This window comes from Bacillus rossius, chromosome 11, assembly GCF_032445375.1.
Source record: "Bacillus rossius redtenbacheri isolate Brsri chromosome 11, Brsri_v3, whole genome shotgun sequence".
NCBI classification, from domain to species: Eukaryota; Metazoa; Arthropoda; class Insecta; order Phasmatodea; family Bacillidae; genus Bacillus; species Bacillus rossius.
The window spans coordinates 57,123,273-57,142,595 of record NC_086338.1 but is presented as its reverse complement, the minus strand read 5'-3'; the positions used below and the strand labels follow the sequence as shown (position 1 = coordinate 57,142,595).

General features: G+C 44.5%; 1 protein-coding gene across 6 annotated transcripts in view; it reads left to right on the top strand.

Moving 5' to 3' along the window:
- The window catches only part of LOC134537087 (transmembrane protein 47), a 107,090-nt gene that overhangs the window by 18,144 nt on the left and 69,623 nt on the right, over positions 1 to 19,323 (top strand). For 4 of the 6 annotated variants that reach the window (XM_063377359.1, XM_063377357.1, XM_063377353.1 and 1 more), the window contains one exon: positions 5,748 to 5,817. The exons of 1 other annotated variant lie outside the window; for it this stretch is intronic. Coding sequence is in view for 2 of the 5 variants with exons in the window: in XM_063377353.1 (XP_063233423.1) it covers positions 5,748 to 5,817 (70 nt within the window). In the remaining 3 variants the exon portion in view is untranslated. Of the gene's footprint in view, positions 1 to 1,812; positions 1,874 to 5,747; positions 5,818 to 19,323 lie in introns of those variants that run through there. One more of the 6 variants, XM_063377358.1, reaches the window with a different exon arrangement.

The window sequence follows — 19,323 nt, the reverse complement described above, 5'->3', positions numbered from 1 at the left end:
AACGGCCGCACCAACCAACATCAGGCTGCGCCTGTAGTCCAATACCGATCGCATACGTTTAATAATACTGCACAAGCTGATATATTAGCTAAAGCCAACTTTAAGTATGCAAATTCCGAAGACAAAGTCTCAAAAACAAATTGCAAAATGTTCGTTTCTTCCAAACTTATACTTTTATGGCAACTACAGGCAAACGGGCGACCTTTTTTTAAAAAAAAAATCCCACACCGGAACAACGTGCCAAGTGGTATTTACGTGAAACACAATCGATGTTCTTAAACTCATAATCGATAGCTACCAAACGGCATATAACTAATTAACAGAAACAAATATAATTAAAAAAATTTACAGATAAATTAACATTAATTAAAAAAGGCGTAAAAATACGTGAAATAAAAAACCATATAAAACTAGAGACCAACAACAAAAATAAATTACAAGTAAAAATGTGGCCCTGCCGGCCACAATATAATTTACGTACTTATAGCTTCTAATGTGAAAATACGTTTCTGGTGCTTTGATAATTGAAAGGGGATCTTGTATATCAAATTGTCAACCCCGCACTTTCCTCAACAAAAGCAGTTTGGCATATGTCAGGTTGAGGATGGTCCCCTATCCACGCTTCGAAAATAAAGCGCACACACGCTTATGACCAAAATTATTATTATTAGAAAATTAGTTTTAATTAATGCAAAATGTGACAAAATATAATACTAATAAAGTATAATATTATAAAATCATTAAGAAAATGGCACAAATATTTCGGGCCGGGGGGGGGGCTCATTAGGTAAGGGGGGGGGGGGCACCTCTGGTGTCTGGGCCCCGCCTGGTCAGGCTTCAGGACCACCCACTAGGCTGCGCCACTGAGCCGTGAGCGCCGAGCAAAGCCCGCCAAGAACTCTCGGGTCGGTATCGTAGCTGTGATCTCTGATCGACTAGCATGAGTGTACACTCCTCTAATTAACACTATCCATATGATAGGTAACTACTCCCTGACGATGGCGACTGCAATGTCGACCGAAACGTCGGTGAATTATTTGCCGAGGACGCGGGCACAACCCCTGAAGCCAAGCTACTTCAGACGATGGCCGTGAAAGCCATGCGAACATGATTAGTTGAACTTCGATTTGATGTATGATTTGTTTTGTAAATAGTCTCGATGAAACTGTTATAATGTACCGTTTGAAAGTGGAACTTTCTGTTGTGGACACGGTGTGTATGCGGGTCTGACGGCGCTGGCTGCTGTGGAGGCCTCCGGCGAGCAGGCGATAATCACGGCGATAAATCCCTGGCTGCCGCTATTATCGCCCCGAGCTCCTCGGCTGGAGGCCGGGCATAGCGCCCTTACCCTCAACCTCCCCCGCTCCATCTCCCGCCACCACGCTCCCCTCTTCGTCAGGGCGTTCTAACCTTCGTCAGGCTCCCCCTCCACGCTCCCCCCTGCACGCTCCCCCCTGCATGCTCCCCCTCCACGCTCCCCCCTCCATGCTCTAACCTTCGCCAGTCTCCCCCCTCCACTCTCTAACCTTCGCCAGTCTCCCCCCTCCACGCTATAACGATCGTCAGGCTTCTCCCTCTATGCTCCCCCTCTACGCTCCCCCCTCCACGCCCCCCCTTCACGCTCCCCCCGTCTTTCACGGTTCCCCTACGACCTTCCACCCCTTCCCTTCCCCACACCTTTTCAAGTTTGAATTTTTCAGTTCCCGTGGTCGGGTCAGGGTGTAGAAGTAAAGGAGGAAAAAAAAAGGGGGGGGGGGAGGGGTTTCGGCTTGTCGACGGTTCATAAACTTTGCAAGGAACGCGGTCGACGCAACAGCGCAACACGTACCAACGCAAGGAAAGAACACGCGTCGTTTATAAAGCACGTTAAGACGTAAGATGTCACCAACCATATAATATAACATTATAAAGCAGTAGGAAACTAGTTAATTGTTACTTGTTGTGAAAGTGTAGGCCTGGGGGAGGAAGAACTGCGACCAGCGCACCTCTGGTGGTCCAAGAACACGAGAGGCGTGCTGCGTGCTTGGCCTGCCTACAATTAGTCAATAATGTTTTTTATTCATGACCTCCACAAGTTATTATAATTGTTAGATTCTCCCTCGCAATTTTTTTTTATAGAAACTTAATTTGTGTTCTGAAAATATAACTTGGGGAAACTACAACCTATGATGCTTTTCTTTCTCTAAACATCCTGGAAAAAAGACAATATAGAATGTCTCGTTAATCCGAGAATCGGGGAACAATTGTGCGCAAGTGTACAGTTATGCACATAAGGATAAGGATAGAGACTTCTCTAAGAATAATTACTTCGAGTTCTGATATGAATTTCAAGTGTGTAACATTGTTCTTATTGATGCATGAAGTCAAACGTGCGTAGAAAGCTTGTAAGTTTGGAAACATGCAACATAACATTTTTTTTGGTACTAAAATGTGTTACCTCGTACAGTACTTTGTTTTTGTATTTGCAATAGTGCATTTAACTTGCACGAATGTGTGATATTCACTACCTTTTGATGTTGCTATTGAACGTAGTTAAATTTAACAAGTTTTCTTGTGTGTGTGTGTGCATGCAATTAATGTTCCTGTATAGGAAATGCTTTGTTTAGGTAAAGATACTAACTGCAAATAGACACTTGAAACGGATCTTAAATGTTCTATTATGCGGTGTGAATCAGGTGGGTGATATCGTAGGTGGTGTTTGGTCGATCCGTAATTATGTCGCAGTATCATTTGCTTTTTTCGCGCGAACATCACTCAGAGACCTAGTATTAACCATATTAGCGAGATTCGTGATTTAATTTTCTAAGTTTCGTTATATACAAAAAAAGTTAACTTTTGTTACGAAATCTGATCACGACTCATGTTGGCTAACACGGCGCTGGCTGGTGCGCGTGAAACGGGTCGTTACCACAACGCCCAAATACCACAACGCCGAACGTACGATAACGCCGAATACCATAACGCCGTATGCCAAATTGACCGCATCGCCGACAGCTAGAAAACTGCTGTGTACCACAACGCCGAAATACAGTAACGCCGGAAAATGTTGCTTCGTGGAGGGGGGGAGGGGGGCCACAGGAGAAAAATGAAAAACAACTGACAATGTGTGTGTTTCTTAAATGTATCTTAACGCCGAAATACCACAACCTAACCTAACCTAGGCTAGCCTAACCTAACCTTTGTGGCAGTCCTCGGCGTTAATGTATTTCGGCGTTGGCGTTGTGGTACACAGCAGTTTTCTAGCTGTCGGCGTTGTAGTCAATTTGGCATTCGGCGTTATGGTTTTCGGCGTTATTGTACGTTCGGCGTTGTGGTGCGTCCCCGCATGAAACTACAAAATGCCCCATTTCTGCGAACGGAGCAGATCGTACACGGTGAGTCACCACGTGGCGTCAACTGCCGCACCAACCTGTGTGTTTCGACCAGAGATACTGGGAGGGTCGTGACAGATCACGTGTGCTGGTGAAAGCGAGGCCAAATAAATGGCACCGGGAAAATAGCTCTTTTCAATGTGGCGATTATGAGATCAGAAAAATAAGTTGGTATTGAGGGAGATATGAACTGAAAGCCATTTTGCTTTCAACGGAATCTTTCATGCTGTGACTTTTTTCTATATTGAACGTTTGCGACTTTTTTCTATATTGAACGTTTGCCTTCTTTAAGACTTGGATCACACATTAAATGATTTGTTAAGTGTTTATTAATTGTATTATTAGAGCTGTAGTCATCTCCTAAAATAAATTAAATTGTGAACGCCAATACCTTCGACAGGTTGGCAATCCCTTAACTTGAATAAGTCGAATTTTGAAAAGCTTGTCATGGCCTCAAAACTGTTCAAATCAAAATGGCTGTTTCAGTTGATATCACTCCCCCCTTAAGTTTATAATAGAAAAAAAAAACAGTAACAGTAGGACGTTCTCACAATATTTGACCGCCATGTTTTCCAACCTGCTGATTATCAACAGCGCACAGGACAGACATCTGTGTGCATGGGAGACAGGCCGTGTGCATAGAAGGGAAATTAATATATTTTATTTCTGTTACGGACGCATGGCGCAACAACCAATGAGGATAGACTAAGAAGTCATGTTGGCGGGACTAGAGAACTTATTATATTTATCAATAATACCTTGGCAAGAAATTGCCGAGATATTACAATGCTCAGGTGTAATTTCTGCTTTGAAAATTAATTTCAGCTATTATTTATAAGTCTCTAGTAACAAAAAAAAATTGTCGTGGTTAGAATGGTTAAACAAAAATCTTATATAGGCCTCGTTTATTTATATGCAGAAAAACTGTGCTCGCAAATTGCTGGTGAAATGTCGCGCGATAATATGTATTTGGTAATTAATATAGTTATAGTTACTAACACTGCCAACAGTGTAACGAGGTAATTTGTTCCGTATCACTTATCGAAGTTTATCCCTTGATTCTGATGGCATTAAGTTGCATGATTTATCCTGTGGTACATGATGCTTACTGTTTTGAGTACGTCGAAAGATCCTGGACATAACAAAAATGTAAAAATAAAAAAAAAATCTTTTATTAGAGCTGATAATACGATCATTATTCATTGTTACGTTACACTTTTCGTTGTATCCAGGATGTTCAGATGTTGTAAATTAAAACAGCAAGTATCGTGATAGAGGGATAAACCTGGATGCGTGATACGGAGTGAGCGATGCCCTGCTACGCACACGCTCGCACGGCGCCGCAGCTGTGTTTTGTGGGGAAGCCTTCTTTTCACAGACGAGAGAGCCAAACGCCCGATCGTGCATCTTCGGGTTATTTTTTTTTTGTTCATAGTAAATAAATATGGCGGTGTTGATAAAAGGAAAGACCATAAACAAGGCAACGGTATTTATTTGTACGCCGCCAAATTTTTCGTTTGCCGTGTGTCCGCGAATGTTTATTTTGGACAACTCATGATAACTAATGGTCAATTAGGTTAGGTTAGCTACATTATAAATACTTTAAAACAGATTGTGGACGGTTGATTTGGTTAGGATAGCTACATTAAAGATACTGTTAAAACATGTAAACGGTTTCCTAGCGCTGGATAGCTACATATTTAAAAAGTTATTTGTTAGCAACCATGAAATGATTTTACAGTATTTTTTAATGTAGCTATACTTACATAATATATCCAACCATCCACAATGTTTTAAAGTATTTATAATGTAGCTAACCTATCCTAATCGACCGCAAAATTTAATGCCACGCCGGTTTATACAATGAGATGGAACGGGGAAAAAAAGCGAGCATGAACTTCGGGTTGTTATTTGTTAGGTTGGCTTTCAGCGGTTACACCAGTAGCCATGGGGTAATGCGTCGTAATGCAAATCGTTATCATATCATATCAAATCAAGCAAACCTCAGTAAGCAAATTGGTAAATGTATCGTAGTGCAATCATCATCGGCAATTAATTACCATCATGTAAATTGGGACACCCATGCCTTACCCGGGACTCGAACCCAGAACCCCTCGCACCGTAAGCCGGTGTGCATCCGACTACGCTACGGAGGTCGGCTCTTTTCTGTGAGATGAAGGCTTCCCCGTGTGTTGTGCGCCGCTGACACGTGCTGCCACCTGGCGGCGCGGCGGGGAACCAGCAGCGCGCGCCCGAGGTCGCAGCGGTGACTCAGCCGGCCGGAGTGGCGAGTGCAGTAGCGCGCTGTGTCTGTGACTCTGTGCTCGTCTGTGTGCCGCTAACACGCATGTGTGTGGTGTGTTCCCGCGCGGGTAGCAGCCGCCGCGAGCCAGGCTGCTGACTGGGACCGCAGCCAGCACGGCCCCGCTTCGCCCAGTCCGCCCAGGTGAGTCACTCACTGCCCGTCCGCCTTTCTTTTGTCTCCAGGGCCGTTCCTTCCTCACAAACAAAACATCACTTCGAAGCGTCGAGAATAGCGTCACTCGTTCACGCCTCGGCTTGTGGAATTCCCCAGGCCGTGCTTAAAAAATAAAAATGAAGTAGAAAAACACCAAACAGCATCAAAGGAACACTTAATCAAAAGTATCACCAAATAATGTATTGAAAAATTACAAAAAAAAAAAAAAAAACTGACTTAGAAAGTCAGTGCTAAGTGTGACCTGGTGTATGTATTATTTCTGTTGGCATCACAACCAACGTTCCGCCATTGTTACCGACTGTCAACTTGCAGAGCATCACGTGGCTGTGGGTTGTTTATCAACAGGATGTCCGCACATATCTGTAATAAAATTTTCAATTTCCATGTCACAGCTGGCATAGCTCAAACAGAACATTGCATAAACCATTTTATAGTGTTGTCTGATTGGGCACCACTAAAATACTATCTGAAAAAAATTGCCCTCACAGTCTGTAGCATGGCATTTTAATATATTATATATCGCTGGGAAATTTCCATGATTTCCCCAGGATTTCAGTAAAATTACCCGACTTTCCATGCTAAATTTCAACGTCTTTGACTTTATTGTTGGTTTCCCCTGACTATCCAGAATGGGGGCATTCTGATAGCAATACCTGTGGTTGTAGCGGAGACAACCGCGGCAGAACACGTGTGCCGTGTGAGACTAGTCTCGGAGAGATGCAGTTGGCAACACTGTTGGTTCGATGTCAAACCGGGCCGCGCTGACTCGCCGTAAACAAGGACGGCCTGGGTTCGTGGTCCGCTGGGGGCTCAACCACGATATTTCTCGCAGCTGGTTTCTTCAGGGTACTCCTGTCATCCATGTTCAGTTAGTTCCGTCAGTTCTGACAGCGGTCATTTCTCATCGCACAGCGACCCCTGCACCCCCATGTGAACAGCCTGTTAACCCCTTAATTCGTAATTTCTCTGGGTGCGATGACGGAAAAAATTTCAAGGCCGAATTTCAATGCAAAATTTTCGTGAAGCATTGTTGTCAATCGTTTCTGACGCAAAAAATGATAGATAATAGGTATTTGACCTAAAATATATTACGAGATCGTTATGCTATATAATATATATTGCTGGGCTCGTGTTCGTTCTCTTTGCGAGATGATTCGCCCGCGCTCTCGAAAAAAAAAATAGTTGAACGAAAGAATAAGATAAGAATGTGGGCATGCGCATGTTTAATGATATAGATATTGGTATCCTTTACAGTCAGCTGTGAGTGCCGTAAATGTTATATTTGCTACCAGCGCGCTAGCGCTACGTTTTATGAATTGCATATTTCGTTCTGAGATTTTACATGTTCCAAATGCCAGAATAGTTTGAAGAAACAGTAACACGCACAGTTTTTATTTTTGTTGTATTTTAACAGTAATATGTATTGTTAATTAATAATTATTGATTGATCAATAATTATTATTGAGCAGTTATTTTGAACTAATATATTTTAATTATTTTTTTTTTTAATTTTAATCAAATTTTTAGTAAATTCAAAAAAAAGGTTAAGATTCTTATAAACTAAAAAAAGGAATTAGTCAAAAACACCGCGCTGTATTTTAGAAAAAAATACTTCTCTCTCTCTCTCTCTCTCTCTCTCTCTCTCTCTCTCTCTCTCTCTCTCTCTCTCTCTCTCTCTCTCTCTCTCTCTCTCTCTCTCTCTCTCTCTCTCTCTCTCTCTCTCTCTCTCTCTCTCTCTCTCTGCCGTTTTACTCAACACGAGGTTTGAATTGCCAAAGAAGTTCCATCTATCACTTGTACCGAGTTACAAGTGATGTTTTTTTTTCTTTCCTACTTCAGTGCATGCCGTGGGACGCATCTGTCGCGTCGCAAACCGACCTGGATCCATCTGAAAACAAACTTGTGTTCTGTGACCCAAAACAATTTTCGCGATAAAACATTGATAGTGAACCACTTTAACGAGAACGTAAAACAAATTTAAGTCTACTTACTTTCTGACTGTACGTTTAACCAATACGAGTCCATTTTTGATTTCTACGGGATGATTCTTGTCTGAAAATTATTGTGAAAACACCCGTTATAACAGTTTGGAACATGTTAAAGATACAGTTTGTAAAGTATGATGCGGGAACAGAAGTACTCGTCCCAGTACGACCCCAGGGTGTTCTCGTGAAGGCGTGTGCTCGGGTGTGTGTGTGCTCGGGTGTGTGTGTGCTCGGGTGTGTGTGTGCTCGGGTGTGTGTGTGCTCGGGTGTGTGTGTGCTCGGGTGTGTGTGTGCTCGGGTGTGTGTGTGCTCGGGTGTGTGTGTGCTCGGGTGTGTGTGTGCTCGGGTGTGTGTGTGCTCGGGTGTGTGTGTGCTCGGGTGTGTGTGTGCTCGGGTGTGTGTGTGCTCGGGTGTGTGTGTGCTCGGGTGTGTGTGTGCTCGGGTGTGTGTGTGCTCGGGTGTGTGTGTGCTCGGGTGTGTGTGTGCTCGGGTGTGTGTGTGCTCGGGTGTGTGTGTGCTCGGGTGTGTGTGTGCTCGGGTGTGTGTGTGCTCGGGTGTGTGTGTGCTCGGGTGTGTGTGTGCTCGGGTGTGTGTGTGCTCGGGTGTGTGTGTGCTCGGGTGTGTGTGTGCTCGGGTGTGTGTGTGCTCGGGTGTGTGTGTGCTCGGGTGTGTGTGTGCTCGGGTGTGTGTGTGCTCGGGTGTGTGTGTGCTCGGGTGTGTGTGTGCTCGGGTGTGTGTGTGCTCGGGTGTGTGTGTGCTCGGGTGTGTGTGTGCTCGGGTGTGTGTGTGCTCGGGTGTGTGTGTGCTCGGGTGTGTGTGTGCTCGGGTGTGTGTGTGCTCGGGTGTGTGTGTGCTCGGGTGTGTGTGTGCTCGGGTGTGTGTGTGCTCGGGTGTGTGTGTGCTCGGGTGTGTGTGTGCTCGGGTGTGTGTGTGCTCGGGTGTGTGTGTGCTCGGGTGTGTGTGTGCTCGGGTGTGTGTGTGCTCGGGTGTGTGTGTGCTCGGGTGTGTGTGTGCTCGGGTGTGTGTGTGCTCGGGTGTGTGTGTGCTCGGGTGTGTGTGTGCTCGGGTGTGTGTGTGCTCGGGTGTGTGTGTGTGCTCGGGTGTGTGTGTGTGCTCGGGTGTGTGTGTGCTCGGGTGTGTGTGTGCTCGGGTGTGTGTGTGTGCTCGGGTGTGTGTGTGTGCTCGGGTGTGTGTGTGTGCTCGGGTGTGTGTGTGTGCTCGGGTGTGTGTGTGCTCGGGTGTGTGTGTGTGCTCGGGTGTGTGTGTGTGCTCGGGTGTGTGTGTGTGCTCGGGTGTGTGTGTGTGCTCGGGTGTGTGTGTGCTCGGGTGTGTGTGTGTGCTCGGGTGTGTGTGTGTGCTCGGGTGTGTGTGTGTGCTCGGGTGTGTGTGTGTGCTCGGGTGTGTGTGTGTGCTCGGGTGTGTGTGTGTGCTCGGGTGTGTGTGTGTCGGGTGTGTGTGTGTGCTCGGGTGTGTGTGTGCTCGGGTGTGTGTGTGCTCGGGTGTGTGTGTGCTCGGGTGTGTGTGTGCTCGGGTGTGTGTGTGCTCGGGTGTGTGTGTGCTCGGGTGTGTGTGTGCTCGGGTGTGTGTGTGTGCTCGGGTGTGTGTGTGTGCTCGGGTGTGTGTGTGTGCTCGGGTGTGTGTGTGTGCTCGGGTGTGTGTGTGTGCTCGGGTGTGTGTGTGTGCTCGGGTGTGTGTGTGTGCTCGGGTGTGTGTGTGTGCTCGGGTGTGTGTGTGTGCTCGGGTGTGTGTGTGTGCTCGGGTGTGTGTGTGTGCTCGGGTGTGTGTGTGTGCTCGGGTGTGTGTGTGTGCTCGGGTGTGTGTGTGTGCTCGGGTGTGTGTGTGTGCTCGGGTGTGTGTGTGTGCTCGGGTGTGTGTGTGTGCTCGGGTGTGTGTGTGTGCTCGGGTGTGTGTGTGTGCTCGGGTGTGTGTGTGTGCTCGGGTGTGTGTGTGTGCTCGGGTGTGTGTGTGTGCTCGGGTGTGTGTGTGTGCTCGGGTGTGTGTGTGTGCTCGGGTGTGTGTGTGTGCTCGGGTGTGTGTGTGTGCTCGGGTGTGTGTGTGCTCGGGTGTGTGTGTGTGCTCGGGTGTGTGTGTGTGCTCGGGTGTGTGTGTGTGCTCGGGTGTGTGTGTGCTCGGGTGTGTGTGTGTGCTCGGGTGTGTGTGTGTGCTCGGGTGTGTGTGTGTGCTCGGGTGTGTGTGTGCTCGGGTGTGTGTGTGTGCTCGGGTGTGTGTGTGTGCTCGGGTGTGTGTGTGTGCTCGGGTGTGTGTGTGTGCTCGGGTGTGTGTGTGTGCTCGGGTGTGTGTGTGTGCTCGGGTGTGTGTGTGCTCGGGTGTGTGTGTGCTCGGGTGTGTGTGTGCTCGGGTGTGTGTGTGTGCTCGGGTGTGTGTGTGCGCTCGGGTGTGTGTGTGCTCGGGTGTGTGTGTGTGCTCGGGTGTGTGTGTGTGCTCGGGTGTGTGTGTGTGCTCGGGTGTGTGTGTGCTCGGGTGTGTGTGTGTGCTCGGGTGTGTGTGTGTGCTCGGGTGTGTGTGTGTGCTCGGGTGTGTGTGTGTGCTCGGGTGTGTGTGTGTGCTCGGGTGTGTGTGTGTGCTCGGGTGTGTGTGTGTGCTCGGGTGTGTGTGTGTGCTCGGGTGTGTGTGTGCTCGGGTGTGTGTGTGTGCTCGGGTGTGTGTGTGCTCGGGTGTGTGTGTGCTCGGGTGTGTGTGTGCTCGGGTGTGTGTGTGTGCTCGGGTGTGTGTGTGTGCTCGGGTGTGTGTGTGTGCTCGGGTGTGTGTGTGTGCTCGGGTGTGTGTGTGTGCTCGGGTGTGTGTGTGTGCTCGGGTGTGTGTGTGTGCTCGGGTGTGTGTGTGTGCTCGGGTGTGTGTGTGTGCTCGGGTGTGTGTGTGTGCTCGGGTGTGTGTGTGTGCTCGGGTGTGTGTGTGTGCTCGGGTGTGTGTGTGTGCTCGGGTGTGTGTGTGTGCTCGGGTGTGTGTGTGTGCTCGGGTGTGTGTGTGCTCGGGTGTGTGTGTGCTCGGGTGTGTGTGTGCTCGGGTGTGTGTGTGCTCGGGTGTGTGTGTGCGTGTGTGTGTGTGTGGAGGCTGCGGGCCGGGACTCGTGTTGGCGCGCCAGTGGGGCACGAGAACAGGCGCTCCTCTGCGGCGCCGCGTGGGGGGGACACGCGGCAAGCCTTCTGTTCACAGACGAGAGAGACAAAACCCCGAAGCTCATGCTTTCTTCGACGTGACAACGTCTAATAAATCGATGGACGCCGGCTGCACGCACGAAAAAAAATGTCCCGTTACGCTCATTGTACGCTTGCGCCGCATCTATCTCTCTTCCACCCGATTGGAACAACCATCGATTAGACTTTTTCGAGGCACATTAAACTTGAAGCACTCCCATTCGTTTCCTACTTTTCCTATCATCGTCCTATCCTTGACAGAATAACACTGATTGGAACAAGTTAAATAGCAAACATGTACAAAAGTTATAGTTAAAATAATCTGTTCGTTAAAGTAATAAACATATTTTAATTAATGAGTGCAAATGAAAGTAAATGTATCAATTAAATTGTAGATTTCATTTCACTCCTTCTTTGTATCCATACAAAATAGTGATAATTCAATAAAAATGATTCAATTTTATTCATAAAAGTATGCAATCATTTCATCAATGTTTTGTTATGACGTTGCCACGTTAAACTATCGTCCGTAAACATACTTTACAGACAACCAATTTTTTTTAATATTAAAAACCTCCGGCACATTAATTTTTATATTATAAAAAAATATGCCGCCATCTACGCTGCGTAAGAAACCGAAACTTTGCAAATGTGTTGGAAAAAGTACAAAGATAACACAAAAAAAATCACAATATTTACCTGTGAAACGTAAATTCAAAACTAGTTCCTAAACGTTGTTAAAAATAAAACTCTGATTAAAGTGTTCAGCTTGATCAAACATATATTAAATAAATTTATTTTTAGTTTATTTTTAGGTTATGTTTCATAACGAACTTCACGAGAGAAGCAATGTTGCCAAACGAGTGACATTCGAAGCGAAACTAACGCCGTTTTTTTTAAAGAAAGAAACCGAGACATGCCATCTTGTTTTCAAATATTTTGTGTTCAATTTTTAAGTTTTTGCAGTTGGTCGTCATACATGATTATCAGTAAATTACGGCAAACAAGAGTTTGATTCAAAAGTGGACATAATTTTTACGGTAAATTGTATGAAATAAATTCATCCTAACTGTTCCGAAATTACCCGAAGCGCATAAAATGCACCGACTTTGAGAAAACTTGTAGGAAATAAATAAAAATTAGCCTAACCTAACATAACCTTGGGTTGGGTTGGTTGCGATGGGTTCGGTTCAGTTCGGTTATTTACCAACTTGAGTCGTGTGTTCTTGGTGAGGTAATATTTGTGTGGACATTCAGGCGGACGAATACTTCCTTTATGTTACATTTAGTGCTTCTCATAAAAAAAAAATCTCCAAAAATTTATTTCCTTTTAAGTGTTTTAATTAATTTTGTAAATGATACATTTTATAAAACTGTTCGAAATATCCTGGTATGGCACGTGGCCGAACTGGAATGTATTCTTTGAACAACTGCGTTTACGAACAGATTTTATTACCGTTTATTTATACTCCTTAGTTTGTTTTTGTGCACTGCAGGAGGTTAGATTGCTCGGTAGTTAGTGAACTGCGGAGTTGGCAGAAAGCAGATCGCGGAAGTGGAACGTGATGACCGCGTGCAGGGAAGTCAGTGAGCAAGTCTGAGTCTCGTCGCTGGACCTCCTCTCTCCCTGGAAAATGGACGTCTCGCTGGACTCTTCCAGACGGGGCCGTTCCAGGCGGCTGCGCTCAGCTGATTAAATGGCCGTACTGTCCTTCTCCCCCCCCCCCCCCCCCTTCCTTTCACTTGTCCGTCCTTATCTCTGTCTCTGGTCAGCGAGGGCATTGCCACGTGAAGCGGAAGGCTTTAATGCGCTCCCGTCGTTATCCTCAGTTTCGAACACAGTCTCCCATGAACTCTTTTTTGTTCTACTACGCCGTTTGAACTTTTTTCATTATTCACGTATCTCTCCCTTTCTCTCTTTAGTGTCTGTGTCCGCCGCCAGGTAACAACTACAGCTAGGGTTCCACTCCCTGCGGGGTTTTATGTTTTCGCAAGTTGGCTAACGTGGAAAGTACGTTGCCGTGAGCGGACCCCACTCCCCCCCCCCCCCCCCCACCACCCGATCCTCCGATGCTCCATTTTCGTATCCACCTCTCCTTTTCGCCTCTAATGGGTCTGATGTAGTAATGCAACGGCCCAGTTTGCAACATTGGAGTTCGGGCCGGGATATAGTGTCGTGAGCTGGTGTGTGGTCATTGGCCGTATGTTCTGTTGCGCCACGCGTGTATCTTGTCCCATTTGATAGTTCTCTAAAGTATGCCAGTGGTGTTTTTTTCTTCTGCCACTGTTGTTCTGTTTTTCTAAATAACATCACGAGGTTGTCGGAGTTCGGGAAAAAAAATTTTTTTTTGTGTTGCTTTGCAAGTGGAATTCTGGAACTGGTTAACCACTCGCACACTGTCAGAAATTACAGTAAATGTACGGACTTTTCAACTAAGATTTCGCCTGAAATAAACTTAAGATTTCTTCATAATTTATAATGACTGGGATTTTCGTACAAATCACCCGTATTTCAACTTAAGAATTTTGTTGTGAGAGTAAAAACACACGTGGAAAATAATAGGGTTTGTGCAGGAGAATTAACAAGTTTTTGAATGTTTTGATAATATTCTAAGATTATTATTGCGCCGAGCGAATATCTGTGGGAACTGCGAGATGAACAGACTATCCTGGCGCTTCGTAACGATGATCTTGGATCAAACAACATAGTGCGGTAGACATGTTCGGAATCTGTACTGACTTTGTGTAGATGACTTTGCAGCCAGACTTAAATGTTAATAGAATGATGTACCAAAATTTATGAAAATTTGCTAAATTTTCTAGTGTAACCATTTTCCTCATAAAATAACTATATTATAAGTATTTGAAATGCTCATTGATTTTGTTTAATAAGGCTTACTATTTCGTCATAAGTAGTTTCCTCGTTAAAATAGCTGCAATTGTTTTAACAAATACTTTTCGTATTTCAGACTTTGGTTATAGCTTTTAAATACCGGCATGTGGGTTCTTGTCGGAAATAATCCCACAAGACGGGGCAAAGGCAGCATGTGCTGCTATCTGTGGCTATCACATCAATCATTTTCTCGCCGTTTCACGATCGATTGTATCGACTTTATATTGTTCCAGCCCGCCAATAGAAACTTAAGCTTTATTAGGCACTGTTGCCGTAAATTGAAAATGTATGAACAATGGTTCATGTGCGAGAAGATCGTGTATTCCCAATATGTGTTGGTGCAACGTTTAGAGGAATTGTCCCTTTATCAGTTTTTTTTTTTTTGCTGAGATAAAGTGGCAAATGGAAGATCAGATGGGTGCAACTGGCCATAGTTAATTCATGTTAGCAATCCCATACATGGTCTATTACTAAACCCCTTCACTTATCGCTAGGAATTCTCTCGACAAGCAACTACCGATGTAAATTAATAGTGCCTTCATTGCGTTAAACAATAGTAAACTCCGTTTAAGATGATGTCACGGGTGTTTCAGTGAACGTACATACTTAAACAGCGGTATATTCTTACAAAATTAACAATTATAATTGATACTTGATTAGCTTGTCTGGCGCAACATGAAGCAGCGTTTCTTTTGTTCCCTACGTCGCAGTATTGTGCAAAATAACTGAAGATATGTGGTGAGAAAAAAAAATATTTTCTTGAAACTTCTAGGGCCGTATTCCAAGACACAAAAATAAGGGTTTAGGTGTTGAATATTCTATACCTGTACCCTAACCGTATTCCAAGTGCACGATAGGACACGGCCAGTCCCTTATTTTTAGGACACTGATTTTTGGTGTCCTATCTGTTGCCGATTTGATCCATAACTCTGTGTGTGTGTACACACACACACACACACACACACACACACACACACACACACACCTTTTTAATGAACTTTAACGGAACTTTTACGATTGTAATTCCCCCCCCCCCCTAATATTTTAAAAAACAGCAAACATAAATACGGCCAAAAATTCATCGTTTATTCTTGTTCAACCAAAATTAAATATTTTATTTCACATCATAATTCCATAGTTTTAAAAAATAAGCTAAAATTAAGATGGATTCCACGAAGTACAACTGTTTATTGCCTCGCACAAGTCCTGGTTTATTAAAACGGCTGCCGATCTGATACCTTACAGGGGTTCAGTTAGGACATGTTTTGGAATATGACCCGAGAGTTAGGGTATGGCAGTTGCCCAACAAGGCAGTGCATATTCGCTACCTTACTGAAACGTCTGGGTATACCGCCCCTAGACACATCTGAATGATTATGGTGTGTGTAATATTGCAAGTTTACTTTAAGGTGTTCTAGTTATAATAATACTACTTAAAAAAAAACTCTTGCATTGATTGCTCCCTTGGCTTGGGGCTTTACTGTGCCATGGAGCGAGAAACGTGTCTCGTGGTTATCTTCCTTCGCCTTTCCTCCCGGCCATTCAGCCCTTTCCCTGCGAGAACTTGGGAGAAGTCAGCAGTCCTCAGAAGTGTTGGTACAATTACAAAATGAATTAAGGCTAGGAGACCTGCGATTGTCTAGTTTTATCTCGTGTAACTTATCTCATTTGAACAGTTCTCAAAAGTATACCAATGGTGTATTTTTTCTGCCACTTTTGCTGTGTTTGTAAATAACTTCACGTGTTTGTCAAGAGTTCGGGAAAAAAATAATAATATTGTGTTGCTTTGCAAGTGACATTCGGAAACGGGGTAACCACTCTTACACTGTTAAAAATTACAGTAAATTTACTAAGAATTCGCCTGGAATAAGCGAATAGTTCTTCATAATTTCTGATAACTGGATATTCGTAGACAATTAACCGTATTTCGACTTCAGAGTTTTGTTTTGAGAGTAAAGAGAGACGTGGAAAATAATGAAGTTTGAGCAGGAGTTTTAACAAGTTTTTGACTGTTTTGATAATATTATAAGATTATTGTTGTAGTATGAGTACACCTTATGCCATATTTATGTCGGGCATTAAACTGCCATTCCACAAAAACAATTTCATAAAATGAAATAAGTAGGTATTTAGTTTTTAAAATAATCGCCTAAACAACAATTTCCCAGTATTCTCTTCATAAATGACTGAAGAATAATCAGCTGCCAGACTAAAAACGTTGATAAAAGTTAAGTATCAAGAAACTGCGCTTGTTTGTGGCATGTACTTTAGTTAACAACATTTGGAACGAGTGTTACCAGTAATGACGAGCCAAATACCCTTAAATGCTCATTTGTGTTTTAATATTCATTGTCTTGTAATTGTGTTGAATGTAAATATTAGAAATTTTGCATCTATGTTTGATGCTTGTAAAACAACACGACTTTCACGTGGATATCAAATGATGGTGGAAAACGTTAAAAACAATGTGAAATCTATGCAGTTACTCTTGGTTGATGTTGATATACAGTTGGACGGTCATTAAGTTAAATGCATATGCATTTGCATGGACGTATTTAATTTTCTCTTGCAAGTAGTTTTCAGGTGTGTTTTAGACCACCGTGTAGGTGTGTGGGCACTGCGCGCTTGTTCGTCGGGAAAACCTCTCTGGATTGGGGGGTGTGTAGCAGCGAGGGGGTTGCTCCGAATTAACAGGGGTTGCTCCATGTCGCCAGCCCTGATAAATCTCGGCCTGCTACATCCCCTGGGCTCGGCACCCCTACCCCTGCATCCCTACATGTAGCCCAACCGGCTTGGCTGAAAATTTAATTCAACCTCCTACCTCCCCCCCTCTTCCCCAATCCAAACTTATTTCCTGAAGCGCTCCCCGCAAACCCCCTACCCTGGTGTCGAAGTGGGTCGGTTTGCGTTACTGGCGCTTTTGTTACGCCCGATTTTCTTCCTCGAGGGGCGCTTTTTCGCTTCCGCAGGAATCGAGCGACCCCTCGCCTCTTCTCTCCCCCTCTTTATCTCTCCCCCTCTTTATCTCTCCCCCTCTTTATCTCTCCCCCTCTTTATCTCTCCCCCTCTTTATCTCTCCCCCTCTTTATCTCTCCCCCTCTTTATCTCTCCCCCTCTTTATCTCTCCCCCTCTTTATCTCTCCCCCTCTTTATCTCTCCCCCTCTTTATCTCTCCCCCTCTTTATCTCTCCCCCTCTTTATCTCTCCCCCTCTTTATCTCTCCCCCTCTTTATCTCTCCCCCTCTTTATCTCTTCCCCGCTTACCTCTTCCTCCTTGTCCAAACCCGCCCTGAAGTAACGAGGCCTGGTTTAGAGCTGTTCATACTCGATGGTATCTACCGTTAATGTCTTTAGAGAGCGAGCGTCTTCAGAGAGCGAGCGTCTTCAGAGAGCGAGCGTCTTCAGAGAGCGAGCGTCTTCAGAGAGCGAGCGTCTTCAGAGAGCGAGCGTCTTCAGAGAGCGAGCGTCTTCAGAGAGCGAGCGTCTTCAGAGAGCGAGCGTCTTCAGAGAGCGAGCGTCTTCAGAGAGCGAGCGTCTTCAGAGAGCGAGCGTCTTCAGAGAGCGAGCGTCTTCAGAGAGCGAGCGTCTTCAGAGAGCACGCACGAGACCCAGAGTTTAGCGACCAGATGTTGCCGGAACCCCCAGGAGCCGTGTCCCAATTCTCGAGGGGCCAGGTCGTGCAAATGAAGCCCAGAAAGTTCAGATTGAAGGGCCACGAGTGTTGTCAGAGGGACTTGGGCCCTTCTACTTTCTCCAGTCCGCCTCTCTCCCCCTCTGCGTCCCGCAGGAAGCCAGGTGCAGAACTCGGGCAGCAAGGCAGTGTGTGGTGTGGCGCGGGAGGGAACTGCCAAGCAGTCGTGAGGCTAACACGAGTCGGCCTGCCTCCATAACCAACATCCATCCAACCTAGTGGGCGAAACAATAAAGAAGGTTAAAGCTTAATTCCAGAATGACCAAACAAAAATGCTATACTAATTTAAAAGTACTGGACCACTTAACAACGTAAAACCAATATATTGTAAAAAAAAAAAAAATTAAAAACAAAGGTTTTTAATGCTAGCTTTCGCTTTGAAAATAGTATCAAATTACAAAAAATTAAATTTTTTTATGCGAACTATGTAAATACACAAATTAAAGAAAAGGAAGAAATAAAGCTGATTTTTTTTACATTCGCCATTGCAGTTTTGCACTGTTTGTCGTAGGAAAAATTCATAAATGCAAAATAAGAAATAAAAAAATTGAAAACATAAACCCACAGAAAACAATCCTAAATCATCTTGAGTCAAACATATGAACCCAGCGATGAACCTAAACGGTTATCATGGACAACACAACGATAACAGCACAGACGAACACATTCAAACTTAAATATCAGACAGAACAAGAATTCTTAATTCATCTGTTTTGCCCTTTATTGAGGTTTCTCTATGACATACATTGTAACCAGGAATAATAGCTTGTCAAAAAATTTCAACAAACTATGAAACCATTCTGCAAACATGGGAAATCAATCCAGGCCTGAAGATAAATCTCGTAGGGGTAGGGTTTTATTCAAATGATTAACATTTTAAGCATTTTTTTTTTAAATATGGGGAAGTAATTTTTTGGGTGGGTGGGATGTATCAAAGGGGGAAAATGTATCTACTTATCAGAAATTTCAACTTAAATTTGCTACTTGGTATTTTCCAAAAAAATTAATGCTTTCCTCGGTTTGTTGTGTGATGGGCAGATAATTACCATAATCTCCCTCACAGTCGTGGTTATGAAGTTGGCATACAAGTAGCGGTGGGTGGTTTTCCCAAGCTGCAGATACTTTCACTGCACCCCAGACGATAAAGGAACTGGATTTGTGAGCGGTCCTTTCATGAAGACAAGTAAACAAAGTGGTTTGAAAGAGCCTTCAATCATTTTAAATAAAAGGACATGGTGCAAGTCATGGTGTGCTAGTTTATTTACTTAGTTTCCTTGTCAGTTCTTTTTTTTTATGGTGTTTTTCCTGTAAATAATTCCGATAGCCATCTTGCATTTTTTGTTGGGACACACATTTTCTCACCAAATATTTATTAAACGTTATTTTAAAGCTTTAAAAAGTCGTGCAAGTTATAATAATTTTGAACACTTGGGTGACGTTTTACTGTTAACTAGATATCATTTAGTAAATATCTGTTTGAAGATTTGAGATGAAACGCAAAATTCAAAGTAGCTATCGCTTTTTAAAAATAATATTTACATTACGCTGTTTTGTTTTACTCGGGATATCCTTTGTAACTGTCAATCCAAAAACGTGCAGGCTAACGCGAATGGCGTTGTGCGTGTGGTGTTACGGCGGATTAACTGTAGCAGCCCCTGCGGTGTTACGTCGGACGGATGGTAGCTGCCTCATCAGGATAGTCTTGTCCCGCCTGAATTGTGGAGCGCAAATTCGTTCGCGATTTTGAAT